At 43.5% G+C, this 27,464-nt stretch overlaps 1 protein-coding gene across 1 annotated transcript in view; it reads left to right on the plus strand.

Moving 5' to 3' along the window:
* YIPF4 (Yip1 domain family member 4) overlaps positions 1 to 27,263 on the plus strand; it is a 686,237-nt gene extending 658,974 nt beyond the window's left edge. Inside the window, 2 exon segments of the mRNA XM_044060191.1 lie at positions 23,411 to 23,504; positions 23,507 to 27,263. Of these exon segments, the coding sequence (XP_043916126.1) occupies positions 23,411 to 23,504; positions 23,507 to 23,547 (135 nt within the window). The 3' untranslated portion in view covers positions 23,548 to 27,263.
* The last annotated feature ends 201 nt before the right edge of the window (positions 27,264 to 27,464 follow it).

Consider the following 27,464-nt stretch of genomic DNA (forward strand, 5'->3'; position numbering starts at 1 on the left):
AGAGACTTAGGATTTTCTTCTTCTTCCTCAGCATAGGCCTTTGGCTATACCTCCTGTTCTAGACATTGTTGATGATGTTTTTTCAGAATCTAGCATGGCTCCTGATTCTCTGCCTTGGGCTCCTTGTAAGCCAGACAGATACTACAGGGTTCCTGACTCCCACAAATTCCTTTTCAAAAATCCTGTTGCGGATCCTGAAACCATTTCTCAGGGCCCCAAGGGCATTAAGGCTTCTACTGCTAACAATCCTACCCCATCTGGTAGAGATTCCAGGGCGCTGGATAGATGGGGTAAGAAGATCTACACTTCTGCCATCTTGGCAATCAGGGCTTTAAACTGTCAATTTCGTGTGCTAAAATATCAGCAACATGTCATGGGACTGCTTAAACAGAAAATTATGTTGATTTCTGACAGTGTGGAAAATAAAGATTTACAGGATCTATTGCATTCAGCTGAACAAGTTGGAAAACATGCTTTGCAATGTGGTTTTGATTCCTTGGAGGCCTCTTGCAGGGCTGCTGTAACTGGGTCTGTGCTAAGAAGGTATGCTTGGCTAAAAGAGCAAACTCTGCCTGATCATGTTAAGGCAGAATTGTTGGATGCTCCTTTACAACAGGACCGTCTCTTTGGTAATAATGCTGAAGAAGTTCTAAAAAAAGATGGAACATAAAGCTAAATCTATGCAAACTCTGAAAGATTTCTTACAAATACAACCTCTGAGATTTAGTAGGCACTGGCCTACTAAGAACTAGTCCTTTCCAGTTCCTTCGAGAGCCACTCAAGTCAAACCCAGACATTCTAAAGGCACCAGGTTTCAGTCCCAAGGGACTTTCAGAACAAAGCAATGGGGTGCCTCCTCTTCCAAATGTGGAAACAACAAGACACCTCCCTATGGTAAGCAGTCTCAATGACTTCCCTTTACACTTACCAAGCACTTACCTTTTAGCTGCCCCTTTGGGGGGGGGGGTTGGCTCTTCATGCAAAAAACTGGCAACTTATAACCCAGGACAAATGGGTTTTAAATAACAGTATCCCAGGGATACAGATTTCATTTCCACATGTTGCCAATTCCAAACAGATGGCCAGACCTGCCCCCAAATCAGTGGGCAGAGGCCCAGAAACAAGTACTTTCCCTCATGAGCATGGGGGCTATTCAACTTGTACCAAAAGAGGAAAAGGGACAAAGTTTCTATTCTAGACTTTTCCTGGTACCCAGAAAAGACAAATCATGGCGTCCAATTCTGGACTTACCTACTCTGGACATCCTAAAATTCAAGAAGCTAACTCTTCACCAGCTACTTCCTATGCTAGGCAAAGATGCCTGGTTGGCAACGCTAGATTTAAAAGAGGCTTACCTGCATATCCCAATCAGGGAATCTTGCAGAAGATACCTCCGCTTCAAAGCAGGCTACTTACATTACCAGTTCTCTGCACTGCCCTTTGGCTTGTCTACTGCGCCCAGGGTCTTTACAAAGTGCCTGACTCCAGTAATTGCATTTTCCAGACAAAGAAATATTCAAATAGATCCATACCTGGACGATTGTCTAATTCAGACAGAAAACAAAGGACATTCTTCTAAAACATCTGGTGTTTGTAAAAAGGGTTCCAACTTGTCTAGGGTACATTATAAACAAAAAGAAATCACAACTGGTACCCTCTCAAAAAATTACATTCCTGGGTGCCCAGATGGCTTTCCTTACACCAGAGAAGCAAATTCATTTGTTGACTTACTTCAAACAGGTGGCCACAAAAATCCTGCTTTCTGCAAGGCAAATACTGCAAGCGTTGGGGTTCATGGCCTCCTGCATTCTTCTAATAACATATGCAAGACTGCATATGAGGAAACCTTCAGTGGTATTTAAAAAGTCTATGGAGTCAGCATTGTCACAGCCTGGAAACAATGATTCCTGTCATACCTTGCCTCCACCTAGAGTTCCTATGGTGGGCAGAGGCCTGCTACCAAAACAAGGGACTGCCATTTGCACCACCCCCTGCCGCCCAAACCCTAACTACAGATGCATCAGACTATGCATGGGGTGCTCATCTGGCAGGGAAGTGCATTCCGGGAAAATGGAGCCCAAATCAAATGCACCTTCACTTAAATCAAAAAGAAATTCTAGCTGTACAGAATGCACTGACAGCTTTCAAGGACTACCTTCATCCAGGACAATTACTGATAAAGACGGACAACACCACGGTTATGTGGTACATAAACAAGCAGGGGGGGTACACACTCCTACCCCCACTGCAGACTAGCCATGGCATTGTGGAACACGGCCTTGAGCTATCAAGTACAACTACAAGCTCAATTCCTGCCAGGAAAGCTGAATACTCTAGTAGACGAACTAAGCAGAAATCACATGGACCCACACGAATGGAAGCTGGAACCACGGATTTTCAACATGTTGACACGCAAATGGGGGAGCCCAGACATAGTTATGGGGGTGAGGCAAAAAAATCTATCAGTTGGCCAAGTTTTGCACAAGAACTCATCACAAAAAAAGCCTGGAAAGTGGATGCTCTGTCCTTCAGCTGGAAAAAAACTATCAGTCTATGCCTTTCCTCCTGTGCCTCTGCTCTCCAAAGTTCTACTAAAAGTCAAACAGGACAAACCAAAAATGATTTTGATTGCTCCAGACTGGCCTTGCCAACACTGGTACCCACTCCTGCGCAGTGTCACACCTTCCACCGTGGCACCTGCCTCAGACACCTTACTTACTGTCTCAGCAGAACAACCGAACTCTGCACACTCCACTCCAAACTTTGAATCTTGCAGCGTGGCTAATAACCTAAATTCACCCTTAGCATCCCTCAGTAAACCTGTGATGGATGTCATTTTGGAGGTGAGAAGACCTAGTACTAGAAAATCTTATGCTGACAAATGGAAAGGATTCTGTGCCTGGAATCAATCTCAAGGGATAGGCACAGCAGTGCCCAACATTCCTCACATTTTGCAATACTTAACTGAGATGCTTCACAAGGGCCTGTCCTTTTCTTCCATAAAAATCCATGCCTCAGCCATTTCAGCTCATTACAACACAGAACATCCCCTCTTCTCTCATCTTCTGCTAAAGCAGTATCTCAGACGGGCCAAAAACTTAAGACCACCCAGGAGAGATCCACCCCCTGCCTGGGACCTTAATTTTGTATTGGAGAAACTCACTCTCCCTCCTTTCAAGCCTGCTGCTACTGCAGACTTAAAATTTCTCTCCTGGCAAACAGCTTTCCTTTTAGCAGTCACTTCAGCTAGAAGGATTTCCGAATTATAGGCTCTTATGGCAGTGGAGCCTATCATTTTTCATGCGGACAGGGTATCTCTCAGGACCAACCCATCCTTCATGCCTAAGGTGGTATCCAGTGTGGCTCTTAATCAGACCATTCATTTGCCAACTTTCTTTCCCAATCCACAGAACAAGGGGGAGCAGATTCTGCATTCATTGGATGTACACAGACAACTTAGATTTTAATTAAACAGGACTAAATCTCGCAGAAAATCTGAACAACTGCTGGTAGCATTTGCTGCAGGGGCAGAGGGATAGGCTATTTCAAAGCAAACCATTTCCAAATGGATAAGCCATTGTATTCATTTCTGCTATAAGCACCATGGAAAAACTATCCCCCCAGGGGATCAGATCCCATTCCACCAGGGGTGCATCTACTTCAACAAGCTTTCTCAGAGGTGTTCCTACCAGGGACATTCTAGAAGCTGCTACCTGGAGCTCAGTTCATACTTTCTCCAAACATTACCATTTACCACTTTTCTCTAAATCCAGAGCTGGCTTTGCCACTGCTGTCTTGCAGGGCCTTATAGCTGGTCCTAATGCTGTATAATTCCCTCCACCCAACCATAGCTTTGGGAATCTACCCAAATGTAATGACTGCAACAGTGAAACACTAAGAACATAGTACAGTCGTGTACACTTAGCATACATGTAGATGTTCGAGTGTATTCACTGTTGCAGTCCTGGTTACCCTCCCTCCAGCCCCCTATTTTTCTCTGGCTTTTCCTCTACTTTCTTTTACTATGCTTAAAAGCCTTTTTGGTGTACTTGCTTTTGGCTGGAGGTATATCTTTTGTGTTTTTTAATTTTATTTGCCCCCCATTTGGGGGATACCTGACATCTGGGGCAAGAAAAACTGATGTAATGGCGTCGGCTGCATGTTTTATACCCTTGACAAACTGACGTCATGGAAGAAGGGACAGCAATCGATGCAGGACCCAAGACTTTGTTAATCAGGCCGACTGAGGGCAACCTGCCAGCAGATTACCCAAATGTAATGACTGCAACAGTGAATACACTCGTGAATATCTACATCTATGGTAAGTGTACACAACTGTACTTTCTTTGGACACCTAGTATAGATGCAAGCACATCAATATAAAAGAGATGTTTGCTGTAATCAAGGCACTCAATTGTGAATTATATTTGGTTGCCAGGACATCTTCAAGTTGTTACAGACTGTACCACAGTCAGGTGGCACATCAGCAAGCAAAAAGGAACCAGGTCTTAGTCCCTTTGCAGACTAGCTATGTTAGCTTGGTCTGCAGCTTTACAACACAATCAACTGTACAGGCATCCCACATGCTATCAGAGCAAAATTGTGTTGTAGACAAGCTGAGCAGGACAAAGGCAAACCTTCATGAATGGAAAATAGATCAGGGGGTCTTCCAAGATTTGGTTCATCTGTGGGGAGCTCTTCAAGGAGACCCGTTTTTCTCCTGTCTAAACAATAAGCAGCCAAAATTCTGCCCCAGGACTCCCTGCAAGCAGACATGGAAGAAATTCTCCCTTTCTTTTCCTTAGACATGAGTGTTCCTATATTCTTTCCCAACCTTATCACTGCTGTCTAGAGTACTTCTGATGATTCAGAAGGAATCCTCCAAGATCCTTGTAGTGACTCCCTTCTGGCCCAGGCAACAGTGGCTCTCCCTTTTTTTTGGAAATGGTCAGGAGCAATTACCAGTAGTTTCCTCACCGAATGGATCTACTCACACAAGAACATGGGTGGTTGATACAGCCCGACCCCAATCAACTTCAGTTGGCTGCCTGGATAATAGTCTTAATTCCCTTTAGTAACCTTTTTACTGGGAACATGCAGCAGGTACTAATGGAGGCAAGAAAGCTTGCTACTAGAAAATCCTATATTACAGAATGTTAAAGGTTTTCTAGTTGGTGCCAACAGCAAAATCAAAGCCCATTCAGGGCTATGTTTCTCAGGTTTTACAATATTTGTGTTACTGTCCTGTGGCCTTTATTAGTCCTGTATCAAGGGTTGTCTGCCATTTCAGCATGTCCCCCATGCATCTCTCCCTCTTTCAATGCATTCTCATGTTGAAAATGTTTTTGAAAGGGGTTTTGCATAAGAGACCTCTAAGAAAAACAGTGTTTCCTTCTTGAGTCTTAATCTTGTGTTAGAGAAGGTAATACTTGCTCCATTTGAACCCGCTCATCAGGCTGACTTGAGGTTCTTAACATTGAAAACTGTTCTACTTACTGCTCTGACCACTGCAACAAGAGTATCTGAGTTACAAGCTCTTACGGCGAGTTAGCTCTATCTCATTTTCCACACAGATGTTTCTTTGAGAACAAATTCTTCTATTTTGCCTAAAGTAGTATACAAGTTTACTTTAAGACAAACTATCCATCTCCTTTTTTTTCTTTCCAGAACCCAAAAAATGAGGGAAAAATGATAATTCATACCTTGGATGCCCACAGACAAACAGTACTATCTTGACAGAATAAAATATTTCAGATCTTCTGTCAGTTGTTCAGTTATTGTGAAAGTAAGAAGAAGGGACAGCCTGCATCTAAGACAGTTTCAAAATGGTTATCTCTTGCTGTTACTTTTTGTTATTCTCACCACAATGAAACTATTTCATGTTGAGTAAAGGCTTTTTCAGCAAGGGCCTTGGCGTAATCTATGACTTTTTGGAAAAGGTTAGATTCTAAAAGTATTCTAGAAACAGTAACTTGGTCCCTTGTACATTCTTTTACAAAGCTCTACAAGCCTGGTTCCTTCTCTAAGTGTAGATCAGGCTTTGCTAGGACCTTTCTTCAGCGACTCCTGGACCCCTCCCCCTTTCACCTCCCACACGTTGTAAGCTAGGGTAATCTATCCACATAGCTAAGGCTATTACAGCAGTGATCAGTATGATGAGCATAGTACAGTTATGTAACTAAACGTAACATAACAATAGATGTTTGAATGATCACTGCTGCAGTAGCCACTCCTTCCCCCCACTCCCCTTAGTTTTTTGAATATGTTGATCTGGAGTAGGGACTTCATTTGTCAGCAGCCTGTGGGTCTTGGATCCGATATCGGATCCGAACCGGCAACTTGTAGCATAGCTATAGATCCGAGCTCCTAGCTCCTCCCCTCACCCATAATCCCCTGCCAACCTCCTATGACCTCAGATCTAGTTTGCCACGCTTGAGTGTGTAGCTAGATTTTAGAGCTCCTAGTGTTTTCTTAACATATAAGTGAATTTCTTCATTTTTTTATCAAACTTTGTAATTGTAAATTGTGTGAGTGGTTAGGTTTCCTGTCTAGTTTAATTTTTTTTTGGTTTTCACCCTGCCTCGCTGGTCGTTAGTGTGTCTGTGTGTGTTTGTGTTTGAGGCCTGGTGTGCTTGTGTAGTGTACTTTAGTTTTGGGTATGGCAGAGGCCCCAAAACCTATTTTTTTCTAAATGCACCGAGTGTGGCCATAAGCTATCTCCGGCTGATGGCCACACTCTGTGTGTTCGGTGCCTTGGGGTTGAACACCTCTCTTCAGGATGCACCATTTGTGCAGCGTTCAACCCCAGGGCACTGAAAGAGCAGAGGTCGAAGCTTGTCCTGGCGGGTCTTTTGCCTCCGGATTCGGCTTCAGCCTCCGCTCCTCCCGTGGCACCTCCTCAGCCTGTGGTGGTAGCCACTCCTGCCCCCCTTCCCCCGGCCAGGATTCAAACTCCCACTAAAGTGCCGGAGGACAGGGAGGCCAGGAGGGAGAAGCACCACAAGCAGCGGGCCAAGGCCTCCGCTTCGGGCCCTCCGGCTAAGCAGGCTTCTCCCTCCACGGCTTCCAGGTCTCCTCCTCCTCGGCTCCGATCTCCTTGCTTCTCACCGGGGCCTGAGGAGGAGGAGACCCGATCTCCGTCGAGGTCATCGAGGCGGCACTCCAGGCCTGCCACGGTGGCCTCTTCCAGTTCTACATACAGCCTGTCAGATGCAGACTTGGACCGGATGATGCGAAGGTTCATCCAGGCCCAGCTGCAGATGGGAGTGTTCTTGCCTCCTCCCCCTTTGGGGGGGGGGGAGCTCGACCCCTTTCTTTGCTCAGATTGCTCCTTCTCCGACCCGCTTCCCAGGTTCAGAGCGTTCGGAGCCGGGCAGCTTCTGAGCCAGGGGTGGGTTGGCGCCGACAGTACTGGGTACTTCGGATCCGACCCTGCCCTCGTTTGTCTGTTCCATCGTCGGATCCGACCTCTCGGAGCTGTGGGCTGAGCTTCAGATCCGAGGGTTTCAGTGTGCCTTCGGCTCCATCCAGGTCGGAGCACACTGGTCCCTCGGATCCGACCGTCTCGGCGCCGGTTCCGATCCCTTCATCGGATCCGAGTGGGAGTCTACTTTCAGAGCCCAGGGAGAGCGTCTCTCCCTCGGCCTTCGATGCAGTGGAGAGGGCTCTGTCGAGAGCATCCAGACCCTCGGCCCTTGCCTCGGCTCCACCCTGCACTCCCTCTCTGCTGGGTCAGGCTTCCATCACCCGGCCACAGGGACAGCCTGCTTCGATGTCCCAGGTTGTTCCATTGGAACAAGATATTGTTGGCGAGACTTCCTCGGACAGCCCCCCTGAGGAAGTGCCTTGCAAGCACAAGTGTAAGAGGAGGCACGTGGACTCCCCCGAGTCCTTAACAGAGGACACGGACTTGGATGAACGGGAAGGCTCCCCAAGGTCACCCCCAGAGGATGTCTCCTTTGGAGACATCATGGAAATGCTTAGGATCAGAGGTGGGTGGTCTGCCCCCAAGGCTTCCTCTGACAAGTCCGTGTTCCTGGAGGCATTTGAAGCAGGCCCGTCTACCTCTTGGGTGTCCCCTCTGGCCGACCCCCTGGTGGACCTTATTACCACCAGGGTGTGGAAGGAGCCGGGCACTGTGGAGCCAGTCCCTAAATACCCGGATAGGATACTGAGCCCCCCCCCGCAGACCGATCCCACTGGAGCAAGGGTCCCCCCTGTAGATGCCATGTTGACAGCGACAGCCATGAAGAGGGAACTAGCTCAGGAGAGCCCCTCGGTCCATCCACTGAGCAAGGAGTCCCACTCGATGGATCGCCTTGGGAAGCGGGTTTTTAGTCCAGCGACCTTCTCGGTAAGGACTCTGAACTATATGGCACATGTCATCAGGATGCAGCAGGATCTTATCACTGGTCCAGAGCGAGAAGGACGGGAAGACGTCTGCCGTCGGAGTCCGCTTCTCTGCCCCCCAGAGGTCCTTCTCGAAGAACCAAAAGGGACAGAAGAAGATATGGTTCCGGAAATCGCAACATTACCAACCTGCTCCGGACAACCAGTCCTTCCGTGGCAGAGGAGGACTGGGAGGACGCCGCCCTAGGGGCAGAGGGGCCCCGAAGAACTTTGGGTCCAGGGAATCCTTCTCTGACCGGCCCACGCAGCAGCCCTGAAGGGTTGCCCGACTGCTCTGGAGGCAGTCGGGGGGCATTTCTCGAGGCATCTGGTGGCATGGGAGTCCATCACATCAGACCGCTGGGTGCTTCGTATCATATCCAGAGGCTACAAAATTCCATTGTATCATGTCCCCAAACTCAGGAGCCTCCCCGATGTTCCACCCGATCAGAGGGAGGCTGCAGCCACAGAAATCCTGCAGCTGTTAGAAAAAAGAGCCATCCAACCCGTCCCCCAAGACCAGCTCGGATTAGGGTTCTACTCCAGGTTCGTTCTGGTGCCAAAAAAGATGGGGGACTTGAGACCAATTCTAGATCTTTTCCTCTTGAACCTTTTGGTAACCAAGGAAAAATTCTGAATGGTCACTCTTCAATCCATTTTCCCCCTCTTACGGGAGAGCGATTGGATGTGCTCTATAGACCTCAAGGATGCGTACGACCACATTCTAATGGACAGACGATCCAGGAGGTTTCTCCACTTCCGGCTGGGAGCCAGTCATCATCAGTTCAGGGTCCTTCCCTTTGGCCTCATCACAGCCCCCAGGGTGTTCACCAAAGTTTTAGCAGTGATAGCGGCCCACCTGAGACTCCAGGGAATGCAGGTCTTTCCGTACCTGGACGACTGACTTCTAACCGCCCCAACAAGGCATCTACTCTGCTCAGGCAGAGATTACTTTCTCCGCCTAGCCCCCCAGTTAGGCATCACAATCAATGTGGACAAATCTTCCCTTGCTTTGACACAAGTAATAGAGTTCACAGGGGCCAGATTAGATACCAGGGATCTACGAGTCTTCCTGACTTCGGAACGACTACGGAATCTGAGATTGCATGTGCGGGCCATCCTACAGTCGGAAGCTCCACCGGCGGAATTGGTCCTGAGGGCACTGGGCTCCATGGCGGCTGCAATAACGCTTCTTCCATGTGCTCGCCTAAATATGAGGGTACTGCAATGGACCCTTCAAGTGCAATGGTCCTTCCAATCTCTTCCTCTCTGCCACCCTATCTCTATCAGCAAGGTTTGCAAGAGGGCCCTGTTATGGTGGCTCCAATCCCCAGACCTCCATATAGGCCGGCCCTTCTGCACTCCTCCCCCTCTCGCCACGGTGACCACGGACACCGCTCGCCTCGGGTGGGGGGGCATTACACGGGCAGGACAGTCCAAGGCACGTGGAATGACACAGAGACCTCCTTGCATATCAACGTTCTGGAGATGAGAGCGGTGCTGTTGGCGTTGCAGGCACTTCAGAATCTCCTCCCCGTAGGAACGATTGCAATTCAGTCAGACATGTCTGTTGTTTGGTACATCAACAAACAGGGGGGAACCAGATCCTACCCCTTATGCCGAGAAGCCATGAGTGTGGGAATGGGTGATTTCCACCAACAGTTTTCTGATCGCAACGCACATTCCGGGGCGGGCCAACATTCTGGCGGACAAACTCAGCCGCACCATTCTTTCCCCTTACGAGTGGTCTCTCAACCCACTAGTAGCGAAGCAGATATTCGCAAAATGGGGGCAACCCTGCTGCGATCTCTTTGCCTCTCCCTTAAATACAAAATGCGACAGCTTCTTCGCTCTGATTCCCCCACCAGGGGATGCCCCGAGAGATGCTCTGGTGCATGTTTGGCCGCCCGGTCTACTCTATGCCTACCCTCCTTTACCCCTGATGCTAAAGCTCTTACAGAAAGCCTCGTGGTTGGGGAGCAGAATGATCCTCATTGCCCCATTCTGGCCTCGGCAAACTTGGTTCCCTTACCTGTGGGTCTCATCTAGTGAATCCTCCTTGGATTCTGGATCCCACTCAAGATCTAATCTCCCATCCATCGGAATTACAGACCCCGAATCTGGTCAACCTGAAGCTGACAGCTTGGTTGCTCCAGTTCCACTCTTAGTCAGGACTCCCGGCATCTCTTCACCAGTCAAAGCCATCCTGGTGGCAGCACATAAGCCTTCCACCAGGAAAATATACCGCAGTAAATGGAGACGCTTTTCCATTTGGGCGGAACATCATAATCTGGATCCCTTCACTGCCCCTCTACCGTCCGTACTGGATTTTCTAACCGGACTTTTTCAGCAAGGAGCTAGTTGTTCGACAGTCAAGGTACAGTTGGCAGCCATCTCCCATTACCATGTGGGACATGAGACAGGACCTTTGATGTCAGCTAAATTGTGCAAAACATTTCTCAAGGGCACCTTTCTACTCAGGCCCCCTATCAAAGAAGCCGTACCCCTTTGGGATCTTTCTCTAGTCCTTCAAGCCTTGACCGCTTCTCCCTTTGAACCAGCTGCATCGGTCGATCTCAAATATTTGTCCTGGAAAACAGCATTCCTGGTAGCCATCACTTCAGCCAAGAGAGTTTCGGAACTCCAAGCTCTTTCCGTAAAGCCTCCTTACTTGGTCTTCCATCCGGACAGAGTGTACCTCAGGACCAATCCCTCCTTTCTTCCCAAGGTGGCATCGGAAATCAATATCAATCAGTCCATCAACTTACCGGTTTTCTTCCCTAAGTATCAAAATAAAGGAGAGTACAAGCTGCATTCATTAGATGTACACAGGCAGCTGCGTTTCTATATTCATAGGACAGCTGGTCACAGACAAATCTGATCAGCTGTTTGTCTCCTTTGCTAAATTCAGTTTAGGTAAAGCCGTTTCAAAGGTCACCTTGTCACGTTGGATTTCTCAATGTATTCTTCTGGCTTACCAAGCTTCCGGGAGGCCCGCACCTGAGGGAGTCCATGCACATTCCACTCGCTCCATCTCTACTTCTGCTGCCTTTAAATCTAGAGTGCCATTGGATGATATTTGTTTGGCAGCTACTTGGGCCTCATCTCATACTTTTATTAACCACTACAAACTGGACGTAATTTCTAGAGGGAGAGCATCCTTTGGCTCCGCAGTGCTCCGGAACATCCTTCCATGATGGCCGCCCAAGATTCAGGCAGCTGGGGACTCTGTCCCACAGGTTGCTGACAAATGAAGTCCCTACTCCAGATTAAGAAGTTATGTACTCACCATAACGTTCCATCTGAGTAGGTGGCTTTATTTGTCTGCAACCATCCCCCCCTCCTTCCCCCTGGCCTTCAGAACTTGGTCCTGTTATATTGTTCTATCTATTATGCTTGTTGGAACACCTTTTCAGGTATCCATAGAGGGGCAAACTTGATCTGAGGTCATAGGAGGTTGGCAGGGGATTATGGGTGGAGGGAGGAGCTAGGCGCTCGGATCCATAGCTATGCTACAAATTGCCGGCTCTGATCCGATATCGGATCCAAGACCCACAGGTTGCAGACAAATGAAGCCACCTACTCAGATGGAACGTTATGGTGAGTACATACCTTCTTATTTTGCTAGGGTGTATATATATTTTATTCCTAGCTGTGTTCTCTCAGGGCCTTGCCTCCCTTCCTCAGTTGACATGAAAGCTCTGAAGGGCTTGGTGCTCAAATCTGCCTTTTTAGGCTATTCAGCTCAAGCCTAAGGATTTGAACATGTGGAAGGTACCCTGACACTTTGGAAGCTGGCCAACTGTTATATACTTGTCAGGATACTACTACAGTAGCGATCATTCAAACATCTACTGTTATGGTAAGTTTACTTACACAACTGTAATTTCCCCCACCATTAACTATAGACACCTTTCTTCTTCGATTTGCAAAGCAATTTCTTTTTTTTAGCCCTTTTAAGGAAGACTGCTTCCCACTTTTGTCAAGACTTATTCCTTTAGGAATGAAGCTTTTGGAGCCTTTTTCAAGGGCTTGGATTCTAGAACTATTCTTGAGACAGCTACATGGTCCTCAGTTTACACTTTTACTAAGCATTATAAATTTTCTAGAACCAGAGCAGGAATTGCTAGGTCCATTCTTCAGAGCTTGTTGGGCCACAGCTCTGCTCCTCCTCCCGTCCTTCTCACCAGCTTTATTAATGACCTATCAGTAGTACTTGCAGCAGTGATCCTGGAAGGGTATAGTACAGTTGTGGAAGAACTTACCATAACAGTAGATGTCTGTTGCAGTCTTACATCCCACTCTCTCTCCCTTTTGTTGCAATTGTAGTAGGATTTCCTGACAACCATTCCTACATGGTGATGAACCCAAGTTCCTATGTCTCTAACTAAATTTCCATTTTGTAATGGGGGTATTGCTATTACTGTATTGGGGGGGGGTCTGCCAAATGTGACAGTGTTGCATGTTTTTAGCATTTAATTTAAGCACATTTTCAATACACCAGGCATTTAGAAGAATAAGTTCCTGCAGAAGGGCTTCTTTGTAAGAGGAGAATTTGATAATGACTCCCAGTTTGTAGTCATCAGCAAGCTCTGTTAGCTGTAGGTCTTGGTTTTTTAGTCTTTGTCAGAAAAGTAAATTCCTAACAAAGGCTGTCCCATCACTGAGCCCTTTTGCACGCCACTTGTCACCATTGTGATCTTTTACACTGCCCTTGCCATCTGCCCCTTGTGGGTTTTGTCTTTTTGTCATTTAGCTATCCATCTTATCATATAGGAGTCTGTGTGTAATGCATTTTGTTTATTAGTTATGCTAGTATTGGGGGATGGTGTTAAATTCCTTGGCCAAATCAAGGTAGGCTCTGCATACAGTGTCACTGCTGTCAACAGGTTATCTTTTTGAAGAATATTACCAGGTTCATTAGACAGGAACTACTTTCTACAAAGCCAAGTTGCTGTGGATTTAATCTGATGAGGGTTTTAATGTCTATGTTAAGCAAGCATGTTATAATGTGTTCCTTGGCCTTAAAAATGAGAATCATCAGGGTGATGGGCCTATAGTTTCTGGGGTTAGTAGTAGGGTCATACTTCTGTGACTGAGCTTGGCACATGTTAATAACTTATGGAGAGGTTCCACCAGGTCATGTTTGATGCTGTTTAGCAAACAGCCCAGTATGTTAATCGGCCTAGTGGAGAAAGTGTTGTTCTTTTTGGATAGAACTTTCATTGCATATTCTTTAGTGGCGGTGATAGGGGTGGGGAGTGAGAGGTACATGTATTGTGCAAGTTTGGATAGTCATTTCAGAAGTGAAATTTGAACAAAATGTATTTACTACTATATTGGCAGTGTCCATCTCTTTTTCCATCGCATTATTTCTATTTCTGCCACTGTTAGCTGTAAACCCACTAGTTACAATTGGTGGGAACTTTTCCATCCTAACCAAAGACACCTGCTCCAAAATTTCTTTCAATTTGTTATGTGGATAGCCTGTTTTGACAAACATAGTGATAAGTTTATTTGCCTCAAAAATGAAAATTTCATTATCTGAAATCGGTCTGCTGAGGCGTATAATCTGTCCTCGGACCAGGTTCAACTTCATGAATAGAGGATGACCGCTTTCAAAATGAAGAAAATTGTTGCTGTAACTGTCCTTTCTGAGCATTGTTTATAGCTAACAGTGACAGAAATAGCAATAATGTGATGAAAAAGAGATGGGGACTGTGCCTTTCCTGTTCCTATTAATGTGGATTGTTATAGCATTAAACAGGCCATTTCCAGTAACTGGAAAGTTATTTTGGGAAACCGGGATTTAGACACAGTGCTTGGTGACCATCCACATTTTATTTACAAGAAAGTTGCAAGTTTGAAGTCCATACTTGAAATAGGAGAACATAAAACTGTTAGAGGACCTACAGGTTACATGTCCATGTTATAATTGTAAAAAATGTAGGTTTATTGATTCATCAAAAAATATTTTTTTTCCATATATTAATAAGATGGTGGTTAGCTAAGGTAGCTACAATTGTAAAAACATGGGGGATAGTATGTTTGGCAACATGTTCAACCGGTCACAATTTTTATGTCTGGAAAAACTACCAGAGCCCTTTACAAAAGGATTTATGAACATTGTTTGGCCGTTAGGAATAAGGATACCAACAATGCATTAGTCAAACTTGCTTTAGAGTGTTCCAATTGCAAAAAAGTTGTATTTTTTGTACTGGATGGAATAGATTTCACTCCATTTGTTACAGAATTTAATAATGCTCTTGAAAATAAGGAACTTAAATGGCACGTTTTTCTTAGGGCAGACCATACTCCTGGTCTCAATGAGACTGAATGTCAAATGCCTTTTAAATAATAGGTTATATTAAGTCTTTTATTGTACATGTAACCTTAGGTGGATACATTTAAATGTATGTGTTCATATGCATTTGTATATACATTTTTATACAGTGGTATATTTCACATCTGATATCTATGTCTTTAAGAAAAATTCATATGTTATTGAACAATTAGATGAATACATTTTTATTGGGTCATTAATTGATTCTTTAGTTGTATATTTAAACTGATTCATTGAATAGTTTGTTGGTGTTAAAACAAAAGAAAGCTCTTAACTATTTATTTGGTGTGGACAGTCATTATTTTGTCTTTTTTTCACGTTTTATTTTTAATGTTTATTTCTTTTTCGTGGAATTTGGTGATGTTCTTCGTGTTTCACTGTTGCAGTTATTACACTTGGGTTATCTGCCTGCAAGTAGCCTGAATACCAGAGTCTTAGTATTTCTGCATCAGATGCTGTCACTTCTTCCATGACGTCAGGTCAGCCGATGCATTACATAAGTCTTTCTTGCCGAGGAGGAGCCTGAAGCAGTTTGCAAGTGCAGGCCGGCCGCTACCTGAAATTTTTGTTTTCGAGTTTGTAATCCTGAAGTCTTCTAAGGTTAAGTACCCTGTTGGGGATGCTTTTTTCTTGCTCTGACCGATGTCAGAAAAAGTTAACAATTGTCTTGCCTGTAGAAAGCAAATACCTCACAGAGTTTTTCATTCTTACTGTGTCACCAGTTTAGGTCCAGACCACGACGTCCCTCGCTGTCGGTTTTGTGCCTTGTTTAACATCTGAACCATTCGCCGTCAGGCTATCTTTGCTGCTAAATTATTTCGCTCTCATTCCCTGTATTCCATAATAGCTTCGATAAGCCATCCGACTACCGACCTTCCGTAAAAACGTCAATATAAAGACAGACAGCCCAAGTCCAAAACTGCCGACGACGTTTCCATTAATCTAGCCACCAGTCTGCTGGTACTCAATGAGGCTCCTTTGCAGCCCCTGATGCCTGCTTCTATGGATTCGCAGGCCTCTGCTGAGACCCATTCGGAGTCGGGTATGCTGCAAGATGCTTCTTCGACTATGAAACCTGCGGATGTCTCTACCTTGGATGGGTCTGGAGCCGCTGTGCAGGCACTGGCTTCTGAGGGTGTAGACCAATGTTCAAATCAAACTGACTACTTCGTTTTAGCCAAAACCGAGTTTCTTAGGCCCAGAGTACACACTACGCCTAGAAAACCGACGACCAAAGTGCATGCCCAAGCTCCCTTGCCACAAAAACAAATGCTTAGAATGGCTGAAGACCTTATTGCCCTAATTAGGGGAAGCCAGCCTTCCCCTGCTAAGAGACAAAAATTGAGTTTCCTTCTAATTCTACAGACCAGGAATCCAATGACTCTGACCCTTCTGATTATCAGGACATGCCCTTATCAGCCTGGGAGGATTCAGATGCAGAGGAATCCATTCCCTCTGCCTCCTCTCTAGAGGATTTTTCTTTTGGTGAAACCTTGCATATTGTAAGAGAGCATTTCCACTGGGAATGCCAAGACTACCCTCAGTTCAAAAAGAGATTCAGAGAATCTTTAGAGTTGCCTCAGCACAGGCCTCTAGCTATACCCCCTGTCCTGGATGATGTCTTTATGGAATCTAGTCTTACTCCAGATACATTACCCCCAGATCCTGGGAAACCTGACAGGTACTACAGAGTACCTGATTCCCACAAATTTCTCTCTAAGAATCCTACTGCGGATCCAGAAATAATTTCCCAGGGACCTACAGGTATTAAGGCTACTAAAGCCAAAAATCCTACCCCTTTGGACAGGAATTCCAGAGCTTTATACAGATGGGGTAAGAAGTTATATACCTCTGCAACTCTCGCCATCAGGGCATTGAATTGCCAGTTTCACATGTTGAAGTACCAGCAACATATTATGGAACTAATTAAACAAAAAATGGTATTTCCAGATTGTGCAGACAAAAAAGATTTACAAGAGTTAATGCATTCTGCAAACCAAGTTAGTAAGCATACTTTGCAGTGTGGTTATGATGCTCTAGAAGCATCTTGCAGGGCTGCAGTCACTGGTTCTGTACTGAAAAGGCATGCTTGGCTGAAGGAACAAACCTTTCCAGATCATGTCCAATCCAAATTACTAGACACTCCTTTAAATAAGGATTGTTTATTTGGCAACATAGCAGAAGTTCTTAAAAAGATGGAAGAAAAAGCTAAATCTATGCAAACTGTCAAAGAATTCTTACAAGTGCAACCAACTAGATTCAGTAGGCATTGGCCTTCTAAAAACTGGTCCTTTCCAGGCACTCCCAGACCAGATCCAAAGGAAACAGGCCACCCAGACTTACGGTCTCAGGGTGTGCAGAGATCTAAACAATGGAGTGCCCCCACCCCCAAAGACAGGGAGTGGTAAGCCACCCCCTTATGGAAAAAATTCACAATGACTTGTCAGTTATCCTTCCCAGCCTTGCCCAATTACTTGTGCCCCGGAAGAAAACTTGCCCTTCATGCAAAGAACTAGATTTCCATTACTCAGGACCGATGGCTCCTAAACATTGTATCCCAGGGGTACAAATTCTACTTCATTCAACCCCAAGAGGGTTTCCAGACCTTCCTCCAAACCAATGGGCAGAGGCTCAAAAGCAAGTACTTTCCCTGCTCAATATCAGAGCTATTCAACCTGTTCCAGTAGAACAAAGGGGTCAGGGTTTCTACTCTAGACTTTTCCTGGTGCCCAGAAAAGAGAGCTCTTGGCACACAATCCTGAATCTTTCAATTCTCAATATTTTTCTGGTGATCCCAAAATTCAAGATGCTTACTCTGCAACAGCTTCTTCCCATGCTAGCCAAGGATGCCTGGTTAGTCACTCTAGACTTAAAAGAAGCTTATTTGTACATTCCCATAAGGGAGTCATGCAGGAATTATCTACATTTCAGGGCAGGCTCTATGCACTATTAGTTCTCTGCACTTCCTTTTGGCTTATCTACTGCGCCCAGAGTATTCACAAAGTGTCTGACTCCAGCCATTGCATATTGCAGGCAGAAAAATGTCCACATTTTCCCATACTTGGATGACTGCCTAATTCAGGCGGACAGTCAGGAATTGCTACTTCAGCACCTGGCATTTGTAAAAAGCCTTCTCACTTCATTGGGGTACACCATCAATGAAAAGAAATCACAACTGGTACCCAGTCAAAAGATTGTATTCCTGGGACCAAGCTTAGACACAACTTCCCAGATGGCATTTCTCACTTCAGAAAAACAGGTCTATCCTACAAACTACTTCAAATGGCCACCAGAACCCAGCTTTCTGCAAGAAAAATACTGCACGCCCCAGGGTTCATGGCCTCTTGTATTCTACTAATTCCATATGCAAGACTACATATGAGGAAACTTCAGTGGTACTTAAAAAGTCTTTGGTGCCAACATTTTCAGGACCTGGAAACAGTCATTCCTATCATACCTTGTCTAAGGGCAGAGTTCCTTTGGTGGGAAGAAGCATGCAACCACAACGAGGAACTGCTTTTCACTCAACCCCTCGCCGCTCAAACCCTGACAACAGACGCATCAGACTATGCATGGGGGGCTCACATGGCAGACAAATGCATTCAGGGCCACTGAAGCCCAGGCCAGATTCTCCTGCACATCAATCAAAAAGATATGCTAGCTGTACAGAATGCTTTGACATCCTTCAAATACCTAATTATTCCAGAACAACCGCTTATAAAAACAGACCAAATTTATGTGGTACATAAACAAGCAGGGGGGGAACACATTCTTACCCACTCTGCAGGTTAGCCATGGCCCTGTGGAACACAGCCTTGAGCAACCTAGTGCATCTACAAGCTCAGTTCCTGCCAAGCAAACAGCGTTAACTGGCAGACGACTTAAGCATAAATCTCCTAGACCCACACGTGGAAATTGGAGCCCATAACCTGCGAACACCAGAGGTGGACCTCTTTGTCTCCCCCGAGAACCACCAGTTGAGCAAATACTCCACCAGGAACCCTCACAGCAGGGCCTGGAAGGTGGATGCCCTATCCTTTCAATGGGAAAACCTCTCAATTTATGCCTTCCCCCTTCTCTCAAGAGTACTACTCAAGATAAAACAGGACAGGCCAAGGGCAATTCTTATTGCCCCAGACTGGCCACGCCAGCACTGGTACCCACTCTTATGCAGCCCAACAACAGTGCCACCCTGGTACCTTCACCAGACTCTCCTACCCTGCTGTCTCAGCAGGAGGGACAGATTTTGCATCCACAATTGCAAACCCTAAACCTTGCAGCCTAGCTTATCCCTTGAATACCCCACCAGCAACTCTCAGGAAACAGGTGCTGAACATCATTCTTGAAGGCAGAAGGCTTAGGTTCATAGATTAGTACTAGGCTAAGTGCCCTTGTGGACTATTTTAAGCCTAGCCAATTATCTCATGTGAGAATCAAACCCTGCACCTTGTATCTGTAAGGTAAACACCTTAACCATTATGCCAACCTCCCACCCTGAAGGGAAACACCAGTGGAACCACCCCTCACCCCGTATTATGTAGTGCTGACATAATAATCTGGTCAGAGGTGTCCAAACCCCTGCATCTGTAAACACAGGTAGAATGTTAGAATTGGGACCAACTCTGTCCATGTGCTAATTCTGACTTTTAAACGGGTACAGGGCAGTTCCGGTCTCCAGTCGGACAAGCCTAAACCCGGATGACCACCCTGACCTATTAGGATTAGTATTAGGAAATCCTATGCTGAAAAGTGGAAAAGATATCGTTCTTGGAATCAGTTTCAAGAGAAGGACACAGCAGTGCCCTCCTGACCTCTAATCCTGGATTACCTAGCAGAGCTACTCCGCAGAGGCCTATTCTTCTCCGCCATTAAGATTCATGCCTCTGCCATCTTAGCTCATTATAATACTGAGCCACCTCTTTTTTCTCACCCTCTCATCAAACAGTTCCTGAGAGGGGCTAACAACTTAAGGCCCCCTAGGAGAGCACCAACCCCTGTCTGGGACCTAAACTTTGTACTAGAAAAGATCACGCTTCCCCCTTTTGAACCTGCTTGTCTCAGCAGAGTTAAAATTCCTCTCTTGGAAAACAGCCTTGCTTTTAGCCATAACTTCAGCAAGAAGTGTGTCTGTTACAGGCTCCAATGGCTGTGGAACCCTTCATTATTTCCCATGCTGACAGTGTTTCACTCAGGACTAAGCCGTCCTTTATGCTTAAGGTGGTGTCCAGTGTGGCTCTAAACCCTTCTTCCCTTATCCTCAAAATAAAGGGAGAAGGATCCTACACTCCTTGGATGTGCACAGACAGCTCAGGTTCTACATTGACAGGACTAAACCTTTCAGAAAATCTGACCAGCTGCTAGTCAGCTTTGCTACAGGGGTAGAGGGTAAGGCCATTTCAAAACAAACCATTTCCAAATGGATTACAAGCACCATGGAAAACCTACCCCATAGGGGATCAGACCACATTCCACTAGGGCTACTTCCACCTCTACAGCATTTCTCAGGGGAGTCCCTACCAGGGACATTCTGGAAGCTGCAACCTGGAGTTCTGTACACACCTTCACCAAGCACTACCACTTGCCTATCTTTTCTAAATCCAGGGCTACAGCAGTCTTAAAAGGCCTACTAGCCAGCACTAACACTTCTTGACTGCCTCCACCCTTCCTCAGCTTTGGGAATCAACCCAAGTGTGATGACTGTAACAGTGAAACACTAAGAACATAGTACAGTTGAGTTCTTGAAAGGTATATTTCCATCTTGGGTGATTTTCATAAAGGCTTCTTCGGTAGACATGAGCAGCGAGTCCTCTCTCTGTATTTATTGTCCAGAAGACACTTACTGAAGAAGGTAGATAATATGTCTGCATTTGATGTCATCTGTGCCGTAAGAACAGCCATCCACCACTAGTCTTTCTGGTATGGTCCTTAGATGGATATCTTTTGCTGCTGTTTGTTCACTTTTCTGATTTCCAGAGTTGTGTACGTATATATTTTCCTCATAACCCAGATGCATACCTCTCAACCTGGAAACATCAAAAATTTGGACAAGGCCAATGAAAAATAGGCACAAATCTGTACACTGATTAACATCTAATTTGCATGCATAATTACATAACCCCACCCACTCCAATGGGATTGTGGGATACCAACTTTGAAAAGCAAACTGAAGAACAGACAACCAAAATATGGCACCGCACTAGAGTCCCCTGCAACCATTCCAATGTCCCATTACCTGGTGATTTCTCCCCATTTACCTTAAACACTAATATGTGCATACTGTTTTACTTCTACAATGATTATTTGGATTTTATTTTTACATTTTGCAGCACAACAATGCAAAAAAACACTAACAGACATCCACTAAACAAAGCAATACTGTCTTACAATGAAAATATACTTGGCATTAAAACTTCTCTGCCCTTGAAACTCACATGCATTGAAACCCACACACCACATGCAAAGAAAATGCATCTGGCCAGTGGTGGATAAAGATTACCTTTGGGCTGTTTTCAAATCATTGGCCCCTTACACATAAAACAAGAAACACACGTCTTCTTTTCTTTGATACACCTTCCTGATTTTACTAAGTTATATTCCTTGTATAATACAGCACACTTGTTAGAGCACATTTTAAATTTATTGTTTGAACATTTTTCCAGTAGGCTGTACTGTAGACAATGAAACAAAATGCATGAACCAATAATGACAAAACTGCCCAATTCAGAATATTTCCATCTTAAAAGTCTACTTCCACACTTAAATAGAATGACAGTAGTATAAGCCATAGGCATCTTGCACAGCTTCTCGCACTTATTTTCAACTTCATTTTTTTTTTGGGGGGGGGGGGCAAAAGGTCAGAAACAAGGGACACATTTTAAACATTGCTTGTATAATTTTGGAAAGTTGCTGGAATAAAATGTTTTACCACCATTCATGTCACTGGCAAGTCTTGAACCCAGGACCCTATGCACTAGTCAGCAGTTTCCTGAAAAAAAAGGAAGACTGAAACTTAATGGCTATAGTTTAGTGAATTCAATTCTCACTTCTCACCATAGCTGTCAACCTCTTAGCACAAAAAACCTGGACAAACAATGAAAATAATGGGGGAATACAAATTCAGTTCTCACTTCTCACTCGCCATAACTCTCAACTCGTAGCACAAAAAAATCTAGCCAAAGCTCAGAAATGGTGGTGGCTAGGTGCTTTAGACTCTTTTTACCCTGTACCAAAGGTACAGAGTTTGAGCCTGAATACCTCTAGCCACCACGTGTATTACATGGGGGCATTTTTATACACACACAGACCTTACTTGAGTCCAAATGGGCCCAACACAAATAAGATAATCCACTGCTGCTGTTAACATTTCCTGGCCCGAAAATGCTGCTGATGATCATAAGAAATCCAAATGAGTGCTTTCCTGGCCCGTCCGCTGATAAAATGCTGCTGCTAAAACAAGTGTGAGTGCTTTCCCTGCCTGAAAATGCTGCTGCTAAGAAATACCGTCCTCTGATAAAATGCTGCTGGTAGAGTGCTTTCACGCTCACATTTGCAGCCGGACATGATGATGTGAGCTCAATGAGCTCAATTCCAACTGGCTGATAGCCCTGACAGAGCTGACATAAGCTCCAACAGCACAATATTTGAAATAGGTCAGAAACCAAAAGAAAAAAAATCAGAAATGAAGGGGTGCCACTAGGGGATCATCATGGCACCCCTTCATTTGGAACCCAAAACTTGGTAAAACCGAGTAATTTGGTATAGTTGAAAGGTATGCCCAGATGTGAACTTACAAGGACTCTAGTTACATGGCCTTGTAATTTCTGTAAATCTGTCTTTCACTTGGTACTGCAAAATGTATTTATTATACTTTGTCTGTTGCCATGAAAAACTGAAGTTGCCAGTGTCCAGCATTACCAGCTGGCATAGGGACAGATGTAATCATATAAAATTTATTTTTCTTCAGAGGAGAACTAGGATGCTAGCAGAGGTTTGTTGGAATTCTATAAGGCAAGTAAACTTAACACTAAGGACTAAATGCACAGATTGCACCTCTGTGAAAAATCTGCAATAAGTACTCTCAAACAGCTATATTTTGTGAGGTAGTTAGCATAAGTATGGTTCTTTGAGAGTTGTGCTTGAAAGAAATATTAATTCATGCTTTTCTGCCCCAGACATTAGGTGGTACTGTTGCTGCTTGTTCACTTTTCTCAGTGTACCTTACAGAGTACAGCTGTCAGAGAGTACTTATCGCAGATTTTTTCACAGATATGCAGTCTGTGCATTTAGTCCTTGGTATTAAGTTGATTTGCCTTATAGAAGTCCAAGTTTTTGCTTGAAACTTGAATGTCTTTTGCCTTCCCGGTTACAAGGATAACTGTGGTACATACCATTTTCTCGGATGTAAATAAAAGACCACTTTTTACATACCAGCACCAGGTGGGGGAGTGGTCTTTGGGAGACAGTTCAGAAACTGGTACCAGCAATACTATATAACTATTTGCATCAAAAGCCTTTTTCAGCTGCTGTAGATAGGCAAGTTCCCTAGATAATTGTACTTTCTGCCAATAACCAAGTATTTGTACTTTGCTTACAGATATACCTTAGTTTTGAGCAAGACAGGAAAAGATGTATTTTGGACATTCTAGTTGTGTATTCTGATTTTATGATTCTGTTTTTCAGCTTTTTGGAGTTTTTTGGGCTGCATACAGTGCTGCTTCATTACTAGTCGGAGAGGAATTCAAAACTAAGAAGCCACTTCTGATCTATCCTATCTTTTGTTATACATCTACTTCTTGTCATTGTATACCGGAGTCTGATTTGTTCAAACTGTTTCAAGCATATGAAAGTGTCATTTTTACCTTGGCATAAGGACTGAGAGGAAGAAATCCTGGAAACAAGACCTTGTTTTGTGGAAGGACAGTTACTCCTAGTTTGGTCTTCTCGAAACACTGACTTGATGAAAGGTCCACCAGCACAGCTGTACAGTTTATTTAATGAATGATAACAGTTTGTACTAAATAAAATTCTAGGTTTTGCCAAGAAATGTCTCAGATTTTAGAGATCAGAATTTTTCAAGTTTCTTTAGGTAGGATCTGGGCCATCATTAGGAGAGAGATGCATCTTTGCCAAATGCACCAGGACCAGGTCTTTCTTTATTACCTTTTTTGTGGTTGAGGGCTGACTCCTTGCTAACGTACTAAAGACTTTTTTCATTGAAAAATCATTTTTAAGTTAAATATTTTTATCAGATTTGGTGGTGCAGAAATTAACCTTATTTATTATATGCTTTTCACATTTGCATCTTAATTTACTATGTTAAGTTTCATTTAGTATAAATGCATTTTAATTAGGTGTTCATTTTCCATATCTGTGCCTGTACATACCATATGTGTGTGTGTGTGTGTGTATATATGTATATGGGTCCACTGAAATACGTCAAATCTATCATTGGCCAACATCTGTTTCGCCAACAAAATATGGTTGACAGGTTTGTGAGATCTCACATTTCTCTGTGTAGGGAAATATGCCCTTTCCTCATGATTGTGCAATATCGGAGTTAATAAAGTTAACGGGGGGGGTGCAAAAAGTAAGGTTTACTTTTTTTTTTTTTAAGTTTTGCATGCGCTATGGTTGTTTTTTGGCACATGACTAGTAGCATATTGACATTTGCAAAGTCAACTTTTGTGGTCGACCACATATACAGCTATCTTTGAGTGTTGTGTTTAATTTCAGAACACCTATATGTATATGTGTGTGTGCATACAAACTTGTGTACGTATGTGTATATGTATGTATATATATATATATATATATATATATATATATATATATATACGTACGCATATATAGCGATGGATGGATCATTGCAGAACATCATAGTCCATAATAAATACAAACATGAGCCTACACTGTTGGAGTGACAAAGAATTCCAGATTTAAATCTTGTGACCAAGTTATCAGAAACTAGTAATGAGTACTGCAAATGTTAAAATAGTGTCATTTCATGATATATTAACTACCCTGCTACAGTGTTTCTGAAAACAAAAATAAAATGTTTGCCCAGTGAGACTGTAATGTACAAGTACCAGTTAAAAATGTGCCAAGAAATGAAAATCAGGTGAAAGAAACTTCACTTTAATAACCAAATTAGTGGTATATTCTGAATAATTTAATCAATAAAAAAGGCAATAAACAGTACCCGTGACAAATGAAACCAGACCTACCATGTACTTCAGTGGCAGGAGCTATTAGTCACAAACTGATCATGTATCTTGAAATGTTGGCAATATTGTGCATAACTTCATAGCCAGAAAGGAAGAAAAGTAGTCATTACTGAAGATTAACCTTTACCATTTCGAGGAAGAAAAATTCAAGTCTCAGAATATGTTAGTGCTTCACTTACAAGATACATAACAGGTACATAGCAAGGGCAATCACTTTCACAACTATAGTCAATAAAGAACAGCATGACACATACCATCTGCCAAAATCTACATTTGTAAAAAGAAACCGACTGAAAAGAAATGCTCAAAGTTTAGAAAATGTGCCAGTTCAAATAATTGAGGATCTGTGATCTTTAACACCGGCAGAAGTGGTTCGAAGCCTTCCTAGCTGCAAAAACAGTACACAAATGTTACTAAAACAGCCAGTATTCAGTTTATCTCCTTAACATTGAACACACAGAAGTGGCCTTCTTATTCTTTGTCAAGTCACAGACTTGCAGCAGTCTGTATTTTTATTGCTGACAGCAATGTAGAAATATATTCATTCTTTACATTATGACATACTTTCCTTTGAAATCCCTTTTGTAGGCAGGTGTACAGTGTCCTTGCTTAATTAGTTTTGTTGATATTAAATCTGTACTACTGGCATTTGCTGTTTCACACAAAACCTATTGTACGTAAGATTTGTCCTGGAGTACATTATACGAAGTCCCAGAGACTGCAGAAACAACAATGTAGCCTGAGCATCTTGATTAATTTTTTTTAATTCCTTTACATGCAACTTTCCAAAGGATTATTTTCTCTTAAATACTCTGGCACCACACACACTGTTTATATATGGCTACATTATATGGAACATCACTGAAGGTTACTGTATTGAGAAAAACAAAATTCCTGCAGGTTTTCTGGATCCTGAAATGGTACAGTCTGGTTTAGGGGTACAAATGCTAAATATTCCATCAGGCCCAGAAACTGTTTATGTGTTCTGAACGATATTGTATTCTCAGCAGACTTTGAAAGTCTGGAACAGATTTGCCAGCATTATTTGAAGTTAATTTCTTTCTGAACTGTATATGACTTGTGTGATGTGCTACTCCTAAGAATTCAAAATATGTCTACATGACAGTAGCATTTATGTATGTTGATGGTTGAATTCTTCAGTTAAATTTCTGATGTGCTGCGAGCTGTCCCTGTTGAAAAATAAATATTTTGTTAGTGATTTCTAGTTGGGTTATCTCAATCTCTCAAATGGCGTAAAAGAAGGGATTGTAAAGTATAATTCAGTTAACATTTATGCAGTGCAATAGCTACAACACATGGGATTTTATATACTGAGTCACTGAACATTCATTTTTTAAAGTTTATGCTGTCCTTTGTAGTAGTAGAGCTACATTATTCAGCATGTTGCCCATATACCTACGGAGTTGTGATATTAAAAAAGGGTTTCTTGGCAATGTGTGGATTCACTATTGTGGTCCATTTTATTTTATTGTATTTGTAAAAGTTCTGCATTCACTAATTTAATGGACATATTTACGTAGTGAACCCTACGTGCATATTGTATGTTGGGTGTGGGTGTGTATGTGTATATAGTATATGTATAGATATAGGTTTATTATCATATTTGCAGTTGCTACAATTGTGAATACAGTAGTAAAGAGACCAGAAGATCATAAGACTGGAATGTTGAGGACCATAGGAGTGAAGTGCTGGACTTGCCCCCCTTCTTGGACCTATGTTAGCACTTGTTTCTGTGCCTGCAATGGTTAGGACGTTCAATATTCTACATTTTTCATTCCTGTGGTTCTTAATATTCCTGACTTATGATCTTCTGGTCTCATTATTACCATATTCACAACTGTAGCAATCAAAAGTATAATAGTAACACACACACACCCCTGCCTACCTAAATACATGTATACATACACTGATGTGTGTGTAAAAGGTATATGTATGTCAACATGTGTAAGCATTTACAAGTACTGAGGTATACACTGAACAGATATAACCACATGCCCAGGCTGTTGTGAGGCATGAGCCCAGTGAAGAAGTGCCTTATAAGCCTGCCACCATGTCAGTATCTGTCCAGGGCACAACTGTTTATGAATAATGCACTTAAAATGGCATTATTTCTGCTTTTGTTATGCAGCTGTTTTTGGACATCTGTTTATGTATGCTTTGAATGTTTTTTCACACCTACCTTTGTTAGTCAGTCAGATTGCTTGCTTTTGTGAGCATGCATACACACACACACAAGAAATACTTTGTAGATGTATATATGTAAAGTCAATAAAAATACAGTAATGTTACCTTGCATGTTTTTTGTGCTACTTTAAAGTATAGCTACATATCACTTTATTTAGTTGTAGTCCATACATTTGGCTGTTCTCTTGCTTCTTGTGCAGAATTTGTTATAGGTTTCTTTCCCCATGTACTTTGTTTAGATCATTTGCATTTAGTCTTCCAGAGTATACTTTTTAATTTCAAATAAGTATTTCGGAGAAGCTTTG

This window comes from Protopterus annectens, chromosome 1.part2, assembly GCF_019279795.1.
Source record: "Protopterus annectens isolate FY-2018-M chromosome 1.part2, PAN1.0, whole genome shotgun sequence".
In the NCBI taxonomy this organism is placed as follows: domain Eukaryota; kingdom Metazoa; phylum Chordata; order Ceratodontiformes; family Protopteridae; genus Protopterus; species Protopterus annectens.